Below are 16462 nucleotides of genomic sequence, written 5' to 3'. Positions count from 1 at the left end.
GAATGTGTTTTGATGCATGATGTGCCTTGTTCTTACACCGCTGAATGTATGTTTTATGCATCATGTGTTTTCCTTCCCTACACCTCTGAATGTTGTGATGCATCATGTGTAATGTGTTCTTGCTTATACCCCTAATTGTATTGTGATACTTAGGTGGTTGTTCTTTCTAGTACAGGTGGTCCTAGTGAGGTCCTGGTTCCCTGCGTGACATTCTCCTAAGGAGGTTAGGGTTGCGTAGGTGGTGCTTACCTGTTATCAGTAGTTACTGGTTGTGATTTGTAATTGTTATTTTGTGCTATACTTATTCTAAGTTCTAGAAGTGCTATTTCTACTAAGTGCTGATTCTGACAGTGGCCCATGTGGCCCTGTCCTTGTGTAAATAATCCCTTGTGAATATTGACCGTGCCAGTAGGCACATTACATGTGTGATTTCTATCTGATGTGTTTTGACAATACAGAAGTTATTTTTATATAACCTTGTGTGGAGTTTCTTTTGTGGTGTGCCTAGGATGTTGTTGCTGTTGTGTGCTGGCGCAAATGCTTTACACATTGCCTCCGGGATAAGCCTGTCAGCTCGTGCCAAGCTAGCAAGGGGGTGAGTATGGGTTATCTTGTCGTGTGACTCCCTTGCCCTGACTAGAATGGGGGTTTCTGCCTGGCTTTGGCATCAGCCTTAGCCTACCAGAAATAGCAAGTTCTAACAAACAGTCTCTCACAAACGTTCCTGACAAGGATAGTTTCAGGGCTCGCAAACTAGTTTAAAGTTTATCATGAGAGATATTGTAGCAGTGGGGACCATATCTTTATGAATCACATTTTGTATGATTAAGGTCTTGATTTTTCCAGGTGAAGTTTCTTAGTTCTCCTAGGAGTGTGAGAAAAAGGAACTGCTACAATTTATCAACCACTGTGCCAGGCCTGGAGAGTCTTTATTTTTCCAGTATGTGGCTATCAAAGTCCTCACTGCCCCCCACGTGTGCCAAAGCAGGATTTTCATTCTGAGTAAATGATTCTAACAGTTCCCCTTTTAAGGCCTACGACGTCAATCCAGGTTTGTCCAATGGCTTCCTGCACAAAACCTCTTTACAATGGTTTAAGAACTCCTTCCAAAACTAGCGATTCCTGGACAGCTCCCCCAACCTTGCAAAATGGTTGGTTCACTTTTCCATTTCTCATCTCCAGGATTTCTCTGATTTATTAAGATGCAGGCAATGCAATTGGGTTGGGGTTAAGAACCCCTAGTACAGTACCTTGCATGCATTCTCCATGCGAGGAACCCTTCAGTAAGCTCTATTGTTAGTCAACCATACCTGGATTCAGTCTCCCTGTTGGAATTTCCCTATTAAGGTTTCCGGTCCCCTATACTTTAAATTCCCCACATGCCCCCATCCAACGCCTCTTGCAAAACCCTGTATAAGCCTGAGAAGAGTGTACTCGTGACCTTTTCCATCGGGGTTAGGTCCCTGGTTGCTGCCTCTGTAATGACTAGGTGCATTGCCCAGTGTCATATTTGAAAGGACTTCATTCTGTCGTTTCTTTGGATGGCATAATCCTTTTTGCATTGTTTGAATAGTTGTATGCGAAGCCTGGATTTGTGTGTATTGGTGTTTTAAGGTATTGAATTTGTTATTCCACTCTCTGCAATGGCCCATATGTGTAAAGCCATGTTAGAAATAGGGTTCTTTAGTTGGCAGCGGCTGGCGACGAGGTCCAAATAGGGATCCTTCTTCCTAAGTCAGAGTAAGGGGGCTACAGCATTTGATAACCCCTGCTCAACCATGTGGTAACGTAGAACAAGCCTATCTCAGAGACAGTGTGTGAAGCATTTATGACCATACACAATAAAGCAGGAGAGACGCTACAAGCGGACACCCCAAGTAGTTATAGAAACAAAGTTATCTTTATATAGACTGAACAGGAGGCTAAAAGCACTCTAGGAGCCACAATGCACATAATTACAGATTCACTTTAAAAGCAATAAAGGCACTCGAAAAGGGGGTGGAACGGACTCAGTTCGATGCCGGGGTCCACGCGACCCCGTGATGCACAATGTATCTGAGATTTAAAGGGGTGCGGCACGCAGCCTCCCAAGGAAGCCGCTGTGATGACAGGCGGACTCGCAGCGGCCACAGCTCCCGGCTGTAGTGGTCCGCTGCATGAACTCTTGATAATCTTAAAGGCGGGCACCCAGCGGCATAAGCAGGTGATAACAGGATCCTCAAAGTGGTGACAAATGCGGGCACTCAGCCGCACAGCTTCTCAACTGCAGCGGCCCACAATAGCGATGATTTTCATAGGATGGCTAATGCGGGCACTCAGCGGCCCAGCTCCTCAGCTGCAGCGGTCCACAATAGCGATGAATCTCTTAGGATGGCAAATGCGGGCACTCAGCAGCACAGCTCCTCAGCTGCAGCGGCCGGCAATAGCGATGATTCTCGTAGGATGGCAAATGCGGGCACTCAGAGGCACAGTTCCTCAGCTGCAGCAGCCTACAATAGCGATAACGATGACTTTGGTAACACAGGCAGATGCGGGCTGTCAGCGGCAACAGCTCCTCAGCTGCGGCGGCCCACAATAGCGATAGCAATGACTTTCCGCCCGCGTTCCCGCAGTAGAACCAGAGGCTCTAGAATTCTCAACAGAGGACTCACCTGCAAGTAGAATCGCCCTCAAATAAGAATCCGGGCAGCTGATGGGTGAAGTCTAATGTCCCTGAGACTTTAGCAGGAGGCCAGCTCAAATCAGGCCCTTGGGCAGTTGCTTCAGCAAGATGGATAAAAGTTTCAGAGTCCTTTCCCTGTAGAGGTTTGTCTTGACATCCAGAGGTAACACACCGTCTAGGGGTCTTACCACAGCTCGTTATACCCCAAAAGTCTTGGTTCTCAAAAAGACACAAATCACTGAACCCAGCCAGAACCATTTAGGTGTCATCCTGGAGCACTGTGTTTATTTGCAAGGCTGCATCCTGCCTTTGAGGAAGAGGGGTCTACCATCAGACGCACAGTGGGAGGTGGAGCCATCATTCCCCTTGCCAGGCACATCCCTGCTCAGATCAAAGGATCACCCCTCCCCATACTCCTCTGCCCATCTCTCCATTCAATCCAGGTCTAGCTCAGCCTGTCCTGATCCTCCAAAACCAGACAGCCAATACACATAACAGCAGAGCACACTGGAAGATTTAGGCAAGAAAATACCTACTTCCTAAAAGTGGTATTTTAGATCACAGAATATAAAACTAATTGTCACTAAAAGATGCGCTTTCATATCTGGAGCTCAGGCATACTAAATTCGACTTTCCTATCATGTTCCTTGGGTCAATTAGGATTATACCAATTCATACAGTCCATTTACATAGGGAGCATTCACGCTGAGGCACTGAATGGCAGTGGCACAGCGCCTAGAGCGTCTAACACCAGCAAACATATAGGAGACAAAAGCGAAAAATGGAAGACAGACCCACGCCAATGGTGCCAGGTCTAACAAGCCATGAAATATGTTGTAGTATCTGGGCAAGCTAGTCTGCTTTTGGGATAAAAGTAGTCTACCATTTACGCGCTCTTCACTTCCCATTCAAAGTGCATCATGTATTTTTGGTACAATTTAAATTCTGCCTCCGGTATCGCTACTGAAAGGGTCTTGGGCAAATAAAGCAAAACGCCGTAGTGTGTACATTTTGAGTACATGGATTCTGCCTATACAGGATATGTGGAGGGAGTTTCTTTATGGAGGTCTGTCCCAGGTGTGTTAGATACTTATAGAATATCTGAAGAGACTAACTGCTACCGCCCAATCTATGTCCTTCTCCCATTAGATTCAGGAGCTTATATTTCCCAAGGTTAATCCTAAGGCCAGATACTGTTTCAAAGCTAGCTAGAATGATGGTGGAAGAGGACGGTGGACAGTAGACATTCATTCCTCGTCCCTCTCTGAAATCTAAAGGTCTGTGAGGGGTTGTCATTAACACTGTCCTTTGCTTCTGCGCTCTTATAGTTGGTAAGAATCCAGCTCAACATTTTGGGACTGAAATTCAACCAGTTCAAGAGTGCCTCCAGGTACTTTCAACTCATCTGGTCAAATGCATTTTTGGCATCTACGCTGGGTAGGAATGCCATTGTTTTCCTTCGTTTGGCCTTCTCTTTTAAGTGCACTATTCTCCTTATGTTGATGCTTTCTTGTTTGCCTTCTGTGATTCCTACCTGGTTTACACTTGTTAGCCCCAACATGAGCACCGACAATCTATTTGCCAGAACCTTCCTTAAGATCTTTATTTATTTATTTAGTGTTTTTTATAGCGCGAACATGACCCAACGGAGGGTATCGGAGCGCTTTACAGGAGCGTTTCAACACACCAAGACATTAAAGGAAACAGGTCATTACTGCTTTACGACATTACACTTCAGGAGAGCATATAAACATATATAGTCAATAGTTAAATTACCATAACGCAGCTTAAAAACATAGATAGACTTATCATAATCATAATCCTCATTTGTAAAGCGCACAATCACCCGTAAGATTATCTAGGCGCTGGGTGCCGTCAGGAAGATTAAGCAAGCTATTGCCCAGAGTCACATGGTGCTGGGCTAACCTGCCGCCGGTACTGGGGATCGAACCGTGATCCCCAGATTCCAGAGTCAGTCGCCCTAGCCGCGGCACCACACCTATTCCGACCACTTATGACAATATCAAACAATACAACCTCTCTATATGTACACATTGCTTTGGGTATTTTCCTGGCTTGTGTAGCGGGGACATGGCTGCCCCTTGCATAGAAGAGGTGACTTCTGCACGACTATCAAAGGAGTTATATAGCATTGTCAAAGGTTTTGCTAGTACGGGATGTAGGTCTTATAAAATTGTCCCGTAGAGCTGTCGGGCCTTGTGACTTAGCTGAACTCAACACTTGAAGTGCCCTCCTTACTTCAGACTGTTTTATTGGCTTTTCTAATTCCTTCTGCTTTTGGTTAGTCAAGCGCATCCTCTTATACCGACACAAATATTCCTCAAAACGTCCAACCTACTGCAAGTCTTGAGAGTGCAGCACAGGCAAAATCTCCTAAGTTAATCTTGATGTAAAGACCCTAAGGCCAGACTAGATTTTGAGCAGGCCAAGACTCCAGTTACTGCTTGATCATCAGCATGTTTACCTTTGACGTAGATGCTATCTGTCCTTCTCTTTCTAAGAACCTGTGAAAGTGTCAAATCATCTAGACAATGACATCGATAAGGCACCTAATGCAACTTCAGTCTGGGACAAGTGCCTTGTTATCTATATATCTGATAAAGACATTTAGCCGCAGATTCCTTACCTTTTCAATTCTCCCCAGGTGCCAGTCTGGATCCGGTAAATTTTCAGCAGTACCTCTGCGTGCTGGGGGACGGCGTTGTACGGCTCCGTAATGACTTTGACTGCGGTCATGACGTGCAAATACATTTAATTGACCTCTCAAGTGTGCGACATTTTCTAAGAGCTAGCTCCTGTTTAATTCTCTAGCTACTAATCTTCATCTGTTAGTTTGTCTTCCTGCAGTCTTACTTCTCTTTTTCTGGGCACCATATGAGCCATTGCATTTCACTGTAGTGTCCCCTTGAAGGCATCCCACCTAGTCACCAGGGAAGTATCTCCTTCCTATTTGAGTTCAAAGCCAGTTCCTGTCTCACGACTCAGTCCATAAACAGTTGAGGGGAGAACGGCTAAGAGGTTCCCAGGCTCACCAGAGAATCTCTGTTCCAGATGGCATCCACATGGCCAAGGTCCAATAAGGAGATCTGCGATATCTACTGAGACCATTTGTTGCAACATTGCCTGAGATGAGAACACAGTCATTCCGTGGGTAAGTTCTATATACATTACCAAAAAGGAAGGCACCGGTCTCTGGGTGGAGTGTACAACATAAGTCCTCCAGCCACCATTATGTCAGAAACCTATTCAGTCCCTTCGAAGCAGCACCTTTCCTATTGCTCCACTGACTGCCTCTGTTAAGTCCATGGTCCCACACTAAGATTAAGTCTTCTCCCCAATACCACTTCTGCAGCTGCCCCTTCATTGATCCTGAAATAGTGTTTTCAAATATTGATCCTGACCTGTGTTTAAGGCATATATAGTTACATAGGTGATGTGGGACTGATGTTGTTTTGCAAGTCGTTAAAATGGCAGTTTGTCAAAGATTGTGATGCTTGTGTCATTAGTGACAAATCACAGGTTACTGTTCCCTATCCTGTTGTATTTGTGGAACTACCGTCCATGCCATGGAGCAAATTGGCTTTGGATATTTCTGAACTGTTTGCTGTGTTAGGCAGCACACCAAAATTTGCCTTGTTGCTTATTGATTATTTGTCCAGGTGGCCTGAGGTAAAGATGGTTGAGTGTGTTTCCACTTCTGTTGTTTTGGACGTACTCAGCATAAAAGATAACTCTGTCAGACACTGCACTTATAAAGTGCACCGAACCTGGTCCAGTAGGTATGTTTTAGACATGAACCAGGATACTTGACATTTAATCTCAGCTTTCCACTTCACCTAATAAGATGGAAACCCTGTAAGCTAAAGCTGAGCAGAGCCCAAAACACACAATTTCCTTGGGAAGTGCAGCCACTTGGCCTTTCCACATAATCGCTGCCATCCCAGTTATTGTCTGGTGGACTAGTTGGAAATGGGGAAACAGGAGATTTTTAGACACCAGTAACTATTGTTGTAATGCCCCACTTTACCTGCACATCATTGTGTCAAATTAGGCCTTGTATTTTTTGGGGGGGAGGGGGTGGGGGTCCAATTTAATTCATTAAAGGATCATGTTATGCAGGCATGGAGCGGTTGCAACATGCTAGGTTGGCATTTACATTCGTTTGACGAAGTGGCAAGTCTTAGGATGGGTAGACTTGCTTTCCTTGGGATTTTCCGCACACCTCTTTATCTCACATGTGCCAGGAAAAGGGCCCTTTTCCCCATATTAAAGCTTTCGTCAGCACTCCAGTCGAGCTGGTGATTTTCTGGGGTCAAAGGGTGGCTCGGCCTTCGGGGCTCTGTTTTAGGGGTATAATTTCTTAAACTGATAAGGAGTGGAATGGCAGTGGCATTTGATCTTATATTTAAGACCATGTAGAGGGATTTTGCTTCAAAGGCCATTAGTTGAGAGTTTCAAAGGAATACCATCACTTATAGAGGACGTCCCTTGAACTCTGACGCATCCAACAACTTCCCAACAAAGGAAATGATGTCCAAGAAGGGTTATTATCTGCCTAAATTACAAGTGTTCATAACTTGCAGCATCATTTCTCTGTCAGTGACCCCAGTTTCCTCTCTATGGCAGAGAAGAAATATGTATCCACTCTTTTGCTTGGGTACCAAGGCTATAGAAAGCTGATATTTTCCAGGAGCCTTGTCTGGGATTCCGGGCAATACTGCAGTTCACTCTCACAGGCTGGCAATATCCCAGCATTCCATCTGCCTGCCACAACTTACCCAGATAGTGTACGCACGCGTAGTGTGGCATAAGGGCTAGCGGTGGCCTTGATTAAGTGAGAGAGCATCAATACAAACGTTCGAGAGCAGAATGGAATGAAGTAACTTCCACAGGTTTTCATGGCCGAGATCCAGGTAGAACATCCTCCAGTAGGAAGTTAACCAGGGGAATCCATTGCGTCCTATGCCAGACAGTCGAAGGAAGAGGGGAGTTCAGCGCCAAAGGATCCATAGAACCCAGGATGGGAAGAGTGATTTCGGGGCACTCTGGGCCAATGTGAAGCAAGACAAAGCTGTAGGTCTGAACCCTTCATCATTGGCCAGCATGAGCCTATGGAGTCCCCTCTAAACAAAACCCAAGGGAGAGTCATGCGTAAAGTAGAATTCATCTGTAGATGAGACGCTGGGCGAATCGCTGTCTGCCAAGGGTCAGAGGGAAGGAAACTGCAGCATTCTTCACAGGAAATTACTCAGTGCACAAAAGAAAGACTAAATAAAGGTACTCCATGAACTTCTTTTTATGCTCTTGTTTCACTGTTATAAAAGCTATTGTCATGTTAGTCTTCTAATGCTTGCATGGTGAGCCAAGACCTACCCTGACTCAGTGGTTGACTCTCTCCTTGTTATCAGCCAGAGGCCATGGGCTTCTCTTGCTGGGTTCTAGAGGGAGCTGAGAAAGCTTAGAAGAAAGATGTGCTAAACCGTGATTCTGGTTCCACCCTGGTCTCAACCAACTGAATGTGTCTTGGGCCATCACCCTGTAGAATGGATCTGGCTCTTTCTGGTTTGGTTAATGCCTGAAAGCCCTCCCTACCAGTGTCTCTGCCAACAGAGAGCCACAACAAACAATCACTTTCATTTACCCAGGGTTCCTGTTCTAAAGTGGGGCTTGCCATGTGCAAGAAGGGACCTCTTGATGCCCGGAGGAGCAACAACACAAAGTGCTGGGAGCTGGCTGTCTGTTTGAAATGACATTTATCACCTGCTGGTATGTACTACTGGCATTTGTTGTGTTCTTGCTGCTGCACAGAGCTTCCTCTAGCTGTGTGCAAGAAGCTCTCTGTCTTGGTGGTTACCTGGAGATAGATGCTTGAGACAAGGGGTATTTTGCAGGCCACTTCTTAACTTCTGCAGCCAGGTAAAAGGTACTGTGCATGCTTTATCAGACTATTCATGGGTGTGGTCCTAGACTATTGTGGTTTAATGAACAGTACTTTACTGTGGAGCATGTCGAGTGTCAGAGTTTTGGGTGTATTTATTGCCTCTTGTTATGGTTCTGCCATGTTATGCGCGAACAAGCAGTTGGCCATAGTTTAGGGTGTTTCGCACTAATTCTTGGGGTGTAGTTATTTCCTGTGTCTGCTTCAGTTTGCAGGGTGTCAGCTGCTATGCTTTCTCATTGATGGGACGAGTCATGCCCAATAAAATAAAATACCATTTCATTTTCCGGTTGACTGATGGGTTGTGTTTGCTGATAAGCGCCTGGCCGGTGCAAAGTTAAGGCACGATCGCCCTTCTGTGTTGCACAAATTTACAAGAGATTTACTTTTCCTACTGTGTTTGGGCTAGGCCAAGTTACAGAATTCCCTTTCAGCTTACATGTGTATATAATGTATATATTCTGTTTGTGGAAATGACATTCTTAAACCAGATAGGTTGTTTGTTTCTATTTCTGTGAGTCATATTGTGCCTGTGTTCATAAATGTTACATGCCAGTGGCAGAGTTTCGGACTACTGCTGCCTGTTTGGGGGTCGCATGCTGCACTGGCTGAGAATGTGTTACTATGTAGTCATCCCTGTTTAACTGTTCCCTCATATTAACCCTTTCTGTATTGCTGTACTTCCTGTTAATGCCTCAGTTCCAGGCCACACAATTCAACTCCACACATTTCCAATACACACCTCAAAAGTACACACCAAATAACATATTTCAACTCCAAAACTCCACAATCCACAACGTACCTCCAATCCACACCATATAGTGTCACCACCTGAGCACCAAACATCATTCACCACCACCATTTTGCATCAGCGCACCACCTAAGCATCACGTCAGTCTGCCCTTGGAATCTGGCATCTGTTGATTCTCCCCTACTCCACCACTGCTTGTGTTCTATTTAAATTACTGTTTTCAAACATCCACTCCGCCGTTATTTATGTCCCGCTCCCCCACAACAACAAAAAAATGATAACAAACAAGCATGAGAACAAGCAGGAAGTAGTTGCCAGCAGAGCAAGCACAAAAAAAGTAGAAGACAATTTTTATGTTAAAATCTTTTTTTAATCAGGTTTTTCAGTTGTATATAATGTTGTCTTTGTTTGTATAAAGGTAACAAAAATGCTTAACACTTTTTATTATAAGTTTTCAACATAATGCACAGCAGCCACAATGCTCTACAACATAGCCAAAAGTTCTGGCTAAACACATAAGGTCCCAAAGGCAAGACCTATTGGCTATGCCAATGCTTGTTTTCTTTTTCTTAACTTTTGTTACAATTGTGGCACCCGTGCTCTAGCTTTTTAGTGCAGGTGCCGTGATTGGTTCAAAAGTAAAGAAATAGAAAAACAACCATTTGTAATACAACAGGCCTCGCATTACTAAAAGTGTGAGCTGTTGGCGCTGCATTATTATTAATAATGCCGATAGCTCAAACTTTCAGTAATGCGAGACCTATTGCATTGCAAATGCTTGTTTAAACAACTATGGGTCCTCAGCAGAGTCACTGATTGCTAATAATATTAAATAATACATTTGGTAACCCAGGCAAATCAAGTTTAATATTGGTTGAATTGTACCCATTTCAGAGATCAGTCTAAATCAGAATTTTGATTGAGGCCCCATATCCAGCTTCTGAACAAATAAATCACTCTTCACCTATCTTTTTGTTTCGTCATTTCACATGACAAAGTTGTATATCAAATGTTCTTTTCTATTACAAAGCAGTTTTGAAGGCAATATTATTTATGAAAACCCAGAAGTGGGGTAAAAACTGACGAGGTGGTAGAATTAAACCGTTCCAAAGCTATGCTATTAAAGTTGTTATAGTGTGATCATCCTGATCATCAGCAACACCTAATACAGCTTTTATCGCCTCTGAAATGCCCATAACTTACACCTTTCAGCTGTTAAAAGGTGAAAAATGCAGTACAACGTGACAAACTTCATCCAAGAGCTGTGACCGTGAAAGCACCCAAACTCTGAGAGAACCATCTCTCTCACTTTGCTGCGAGAGAGGTTTACATAGACATGGAGCAAAGAAAATGTAATGGGTCATTGCATGAATACAAGGCACAAAGGCTGCTTGATACTAGCGGTGAAGGTTAGTTCATAGAAAATGGACGTATTTCCTTTGTCGTATATACTTGTGCTTAACTTTCCTTTTTGTAAAAGGCTCTTCTTTTTTCATTCAGCCACGTTCAAGCACAGCTTCAACATTTATGAAGGGCCCAGGCAAGGTTGTGATGGTTGCTATATGCATGTAAGTATGAAACAGATGTGCATTTGTAACATTCCATTTTTAGCTGGTAATGTGAAATGGTAGGAGGTAAGTAGCCGAGTAAGTGAAAAACTTTTTGGGACAGTATGTGAGTGCTACAGTGAGTTATGTTGATCATTAAATAGATTTAAACAAATAGAGAGCGAGGATCAAAGAGCTCGTCCTTCTCTCCTATATAATACACTTCAACAATGATGGGCTCGAGAAATTCAAACTCTAAATAGAACCAATTGTGTTTTAACCTGAGTTTGCTACGTATACCTGCTCCCGATTACTGTGATGATGCAGCTCTCTACTAATTAGTAATCTAAACAGGTTTAATGTTGAATGTTTGATACTTATTTTAAATTACAGATATTCACAAAGCTTATGTTGATTGCAATAATGTATTACAAGGACAACTGTCTACAGGTCATACACTGTATTCATGTTTAACAGATACGTAGTATGCTTCCGAAATGATTGTATTTATAAAACTAATACTGCAGTAGTTGTTGATTCCAGTTCATCGAACCATTTTGTTGCTCTTTTTACTGCTGCCCATTTGTATATTTTAATAGTTTTATTAAAAAATAGGTGAGCATTCACAATTGTCTTTGCAATCCATCACTGTAATGCAAAGATATATAGTAAACCACTGTAGCTCTGGGAGGAAATGTAAGTGGGTTTTATTTGGTCTCTTTCCTGCTTTTCAGCTTGGTTTGTGCTTTACAAATACTGTATACTTCCATACAGGGAACTAGTTTTCTTTCTAACTGAAAGATTGTTTTAACTTCTTATATCTACCACCCATGAACCCCACTTCTTTGTTCTCCTTCATGCATTTCCCTACTCAATCACAAGGTTGGCATCGTTAATCGCCTCCACGCTGCCAGATCCAAACTACTTCTGCTTTCTGATGGATACATCTGCCAGTGGATTAGTCATCTTGAAAATATCCCCCTGAGCCAGCAGCAATCGGAACTTTTTTGTAGCTCTCCACGCTGATGAGGACGACGTCACAGAACCATGGCTCCGCTCGCGACTCCGCTGACGTCACTGGAGCCATAAGAGAACCTCGTCGGCGTCATGACGTCAGTTCCCTCTTTTCTGCGCCGTCGACGCTAACGGTTTTTCTAGGACTCTCCGTACTTTCACTTTCTATTTTGTGCTTCTGGCTGTATTCCTGTGCTTCTTCTTGTTTCCTTTCAAGGATGTTGTCGAGGAAGTCCGGGTTCAAGCCCTGCAGGGAGTGCGGAGGACATACGAATGCATTGAAGGAAAGAGAAGTAAAACACTTCATGTCGAAGATGAGAAAGGAGAAAAGAGGTAGAAGAAGGTCGAGGTCTCGTTCCAGGTCGAGGTCGGGCTCGAAGTAGTCATCAGGACATGCCGTTTCCATCATCTCCGGCACCGTCAGCTCGACATCGATCGGCGCAGACTGTGCTGCCTGATCCGTGTACGACGCCAGCTCCATATCCATCGGAATCGGTCTTGGCTCCACCGACGCCGGTACCTAGAATGAGGTCCAGGAGAGAAGCTCAGAGGGTTATAGAGGACCAAAGGTTTCGTTTGGAAGAAATAGAGGAAGGTGAGGTTCAAGATTCAGATGAATATTTTGGAGAGTTAAGAGAAGCAAGTGGCCTTGATGTGTCTCCAGAGTGGGAACTTTCGCCTACATCTGTTACTCCTTCAAAGGATGTGGTCTTCTACCAAACAGTGATAAAAAAGGCAGCTGAACTTTTAGATCTTTAGCTTCCCACTACTGAATTTAAATCAAACATTTTGACAGAAGTTCTTCATTCGCCTTCTTCTGTTATAGAGCCTCTACTGCTATTCAATGAGGCAATCAATGAGCCTGTAATGGAGGTCTGGCGTAAGCCCTTTTCGGCTCCGGCAGTTTCTAAATCTATTGCCAGGAGATACAGAGCGCCTCCAGGGGATCCAGACTTTTTAACATCCCATCCTTCTCTTGAGAGTCTAGTGGTCCAAGCTGCCTTCCACAAGTTCCGGCTGACAGGGAATCGAAGAAACTCGACCAGTCTGCTAAAAAAGTGTTTTCTTCAGCAAGCATGGCCCTAAAGTCCACTAATGCTACCTGTCTTTTGGGTCTCTAGATCCATGCTTTAATGGATTCGGCGAAACAGCTTGCACCTAAGTTGTCCGAAGAAGACGGACAAAATAATAATGAGGTCTTGCAAGATAATCAATCGGCTGCACGTCAGGTCATACAAAATGGTTTAGAGACTGCTGACTCTGTCGCCAGAATCATGGGATCATCTGTGGCTTTTAGAAGGAGTGCATGGCTTAAATAATCAGAGTTCTCCTCAGATGTTCAGGCTATGCTTTTGGACCTCCCTTTTGATGGTTCTGGGCTTTTTGGCAAAAAAGCGGGTGCAGCTCTAGAGAGATTGAAAGTCAGTAAAGCAACAGCCAAATCTCTGGGTCTTCAGGCTCAATCTAGAGACTCATCGTTCAGGAGGTACAGAGTATTTGGGAGGTCGTCCTTTCGGACCTATAGACAACCTCAGCAACAGCAGCAGCAAAACACCTTATACAAATCCTACAGGGGCAAGAACAGAGGTCGCCCACGAGGCCGTCAGCCTTCCTCCTCCTCTTCCTCTACACTCCCTCCTCTTACCACAGCAAAGCAGCCCTAGATCCACCATTCTGGATCATGCTGGTCCTGTGGGGGGGGTCGGCTTAATCATTTTCTTCAAGATTGAGAATCGGTCACTACAGACCTTTGGATTCTCAATCTTGTCGAGAATGGGTATGCTCTTCCCTTTCGGGAATTCCCTCCAAATTACCCTCTTTGCCAAGGGGCTTGCTCGGAGGAACACCTTCTTCAACTGCAGGAGGAAGTCCTAACATTATTGAAAAAATGTGTGATAGAGATGATTCTAGAGCGGGAAAGGGGTCAGGGATGCTACTCCCAGTATTTCCTGATACCCAAGAAGGATGGCGCAGGTTACGTCCAATCCTGGATCTCAGGAACTTGAACCTTTTTCTGAAGCAGGAGAAGTTCAAGATGCTCACCATTGCGCGGGTTCTTCAAGCATTGCAACAGGAAGATTGGATGGTGTCGATCGACTTACAGGACGTGTATTTTCATATCCCGATCCTGAAGTCGCACAGGAAGTATCTCTGTTTCACAGTAGGGTCGCAACATTATCAGTTTGCGGTCCTCTCGTTTGGACTTACTACTGCACCTTGAGTCTTCACCAAGGTGATGGTGGTGGTGGCAGCCCATCTCAGGAGATCGAGGATTTCGGTTTTCCCCTATCTGGACGACTGGCTGATCAAAGCAGAGTCGCCGGAGGAGGTGCTTCTCCATCTGCAGGTGTTGTACAAGTTGGGTTTCTCGATAAACGTGCCCAAGTCTCACCTGGTACCCTCTCAGCGCAACCTGTTTATAGATGCTGTACTGGACACTACTGTGTGTCGAGCATTCCCTCCACCACATAGGATTCTCGACATTCATGAAATGATTCCATTGTTTCACAGTGGAGCGGTTGTTCCAGTCCTGAAGATCCTTTCGCCTGCTCGGTCTGTTTGCTTCCTGCATTCTGTTGGTCGACCATGCACGCTGGCACATGAGGGCGCTCCAGTGGTGCCTCCGCAGGCAGTGGTATCAACACAACGGAGATCTCAGGCAGTCTGTGAGGATCTCCAGAGAAGCTGCAGCGGATTTGTCTTGGTGGAGCGTGGAGGGCAATCTATCTCAAGGAAAGCCCTTCCATCTACCTCCATCGGTGGCCACAGTGATTACGGATGCCTCTACTCTAGGGTGGGGTGATCATCTGGGGGATCTGGAGATCAGGGGTCTTTGGTCTCCAGAGGAAAGGTTGCTTCTCCTCAACCTTCTAGAGTTGCGGGCGATACGTTTACTGCTCAAGGCCTTCCTCCCTTCCCTTCGCGGTCAGTCAGTTCAAGTCCTGACGGCCAACACTACCGCAATGTGGTATGTCAACAAGCAGGGAGGAGTGGGGTCGCATTGTCTCTGCAGAGAGGCTATGCGTCTCTGGTCCTGGGTTCGGGACCATCAGATTTGTCTGATGGCAAATCATCTGGCCGGAGTTCTGAACGTGCGTGCAGACAGTCTCAGTTGGCAGTTCTCTACAGACCACAAGTGGGGGCTTCATCCGGAGGTGGTTTGTCACGTTTTCCGGACGTGGGGATCTCCTCGTATGGACCTGTTTGCCACTCATGAGAATGCTCACTGCCCGTCATTCTGCAGTCTCCAGTATCCGTTACAGCGAGCGTTGGGGGATGCGTTTCAGTTGAGCTGGGACTCACATCTCCTTTACGCGTTTTCTCCCATACCCTTGATTCCTCTGGTGCTGAGGAAGATTCGCCAAGACCGGGCCCAAGTCATATTGATCGCCCCGGATTGGCCAAGAAGGGTGTGGTATACAGATCTTCTCCACCTCTCCTTGTGCCCTCCGCTCTGTGTCCCTCTCTGGTCAGATCTCCTCTCGCAGTCGCAGGGCAGGTTCTACACCCCCACCTGAAGAGCTTACACCGTCATGCTGGAGCTTGAACTGGGCAACCTGAATTATTTTTCTCTTCCTTCTGGCGTGGTGGACGTTATTTTGTCCACCAGACGTCTCTCCACCAAGTCTATATATTCCTATATGTGGTTCAAATTTGTTCATTGGTGTGGGGAGAAGTCTATTGACCCTTTGAGGGCTCGCTCAACATCCTTCAATTTGCTCTTTCTCTAGCCAAGCAGGGCTTTGCTGTGGCTACTGTGAAGGGCTATTTATCGGCTTTGTCAGCGTTCCTTTGCTTGCCGGGCCATCCATCTTTGTTTAAATCGCCCATTGTGTTACAATTCATTAAGGGCCTTACCAACAAATATCCGCCTACTCCATTTATTTTGCCTCAATGGAACTTAAATCTCGTCTTAACCTACTTAATGGGTTCTCCCTTCGAACCCTTACACAAGTGTCCCTTCAGACTATTGTCGTAAAAAACTGAATTTCTTGTTGCCATTACCTCGGCAAGGAGAGTAAGTGAGCTTTTAGCTTTGAGTTCAAACCCCCATTCTTGACTATTCATGCTCATAGAATGGTTCTCAGGACCAGGGCTGCTTTTCTGCCTGAGGTTGTAACTCCCTTTCATCTGGGGCAGTCCATTACCCTTCCTCCCTTCTATCATCACCCTTCCAAGGAGGAGGAGCGGCTTCACCGTTTGTACCCTAAGAGGGCGGTGTGTTTTTATCTTGATAGGACTAAAGACTATCGTGTGGATGACCAGCTCTTCGTGTGTTTTGCTGGCTGCAGGAAAGGCAGAGCGGTTCACGAGCGCACACTCTCCAGATGGATTGTCTTGTGCATCAAGATTTGTTACTCTTTGGCCGGTAAGGAACCTCCAGAGGGTTTAAGAGCTCATTCTACCAGGATAAAGTCTGCTACATCTGCTTTATCTAGAGGTGTTCCTGTTGAGGACATTTGTAGAGCGGCAACATGGGCCTCCCTCCACACTTTCGCAAAGCATTACTGCTTAGATTCCGAAGTGAG

General features: G+C 45.2%; 1 protein-coding gene across 2 annotated transcripts in view; it reads left to right on the top strand.

Moving 5' to 3' along the window:
- Positions 1–16462, top strand: part of SLC30A9 (solute carrier family 30 member 9) — a 783215-nt gene that overhangs the window by 286177 nt on the left and 480576 nt on the right. For both annotated transcript variants that reach the window (XM_086962700.1, XM_086962699.1), the window contains exon 8: positions 10873–10940. In XM_086962700.1, the coding sequence (XP_086818826.1) occupies positions 10873–10940 (68 nt within the window). The remainder of the gene's footprint in view (positions 1–10872; positions 10941–16462) is intronic.

This window comes from Lissotriton vulgaris, chromosome 3_1 (assembly GCF_964263255.1).
Source record: "Lissotriton vulgaris chromosome 3_1, aLisVul1.2, whole genome shotgun sequence".
NCBI classification, from domain to species: Eukaryota; Metazoa; Chordata; class Amphibia; order Caudata; family Salamandridae; genus Lissotriton; species Lissotriton vulgaris.
This window is presented reverse-complemented; position numbering and strand designations above follow the sequence as displayed.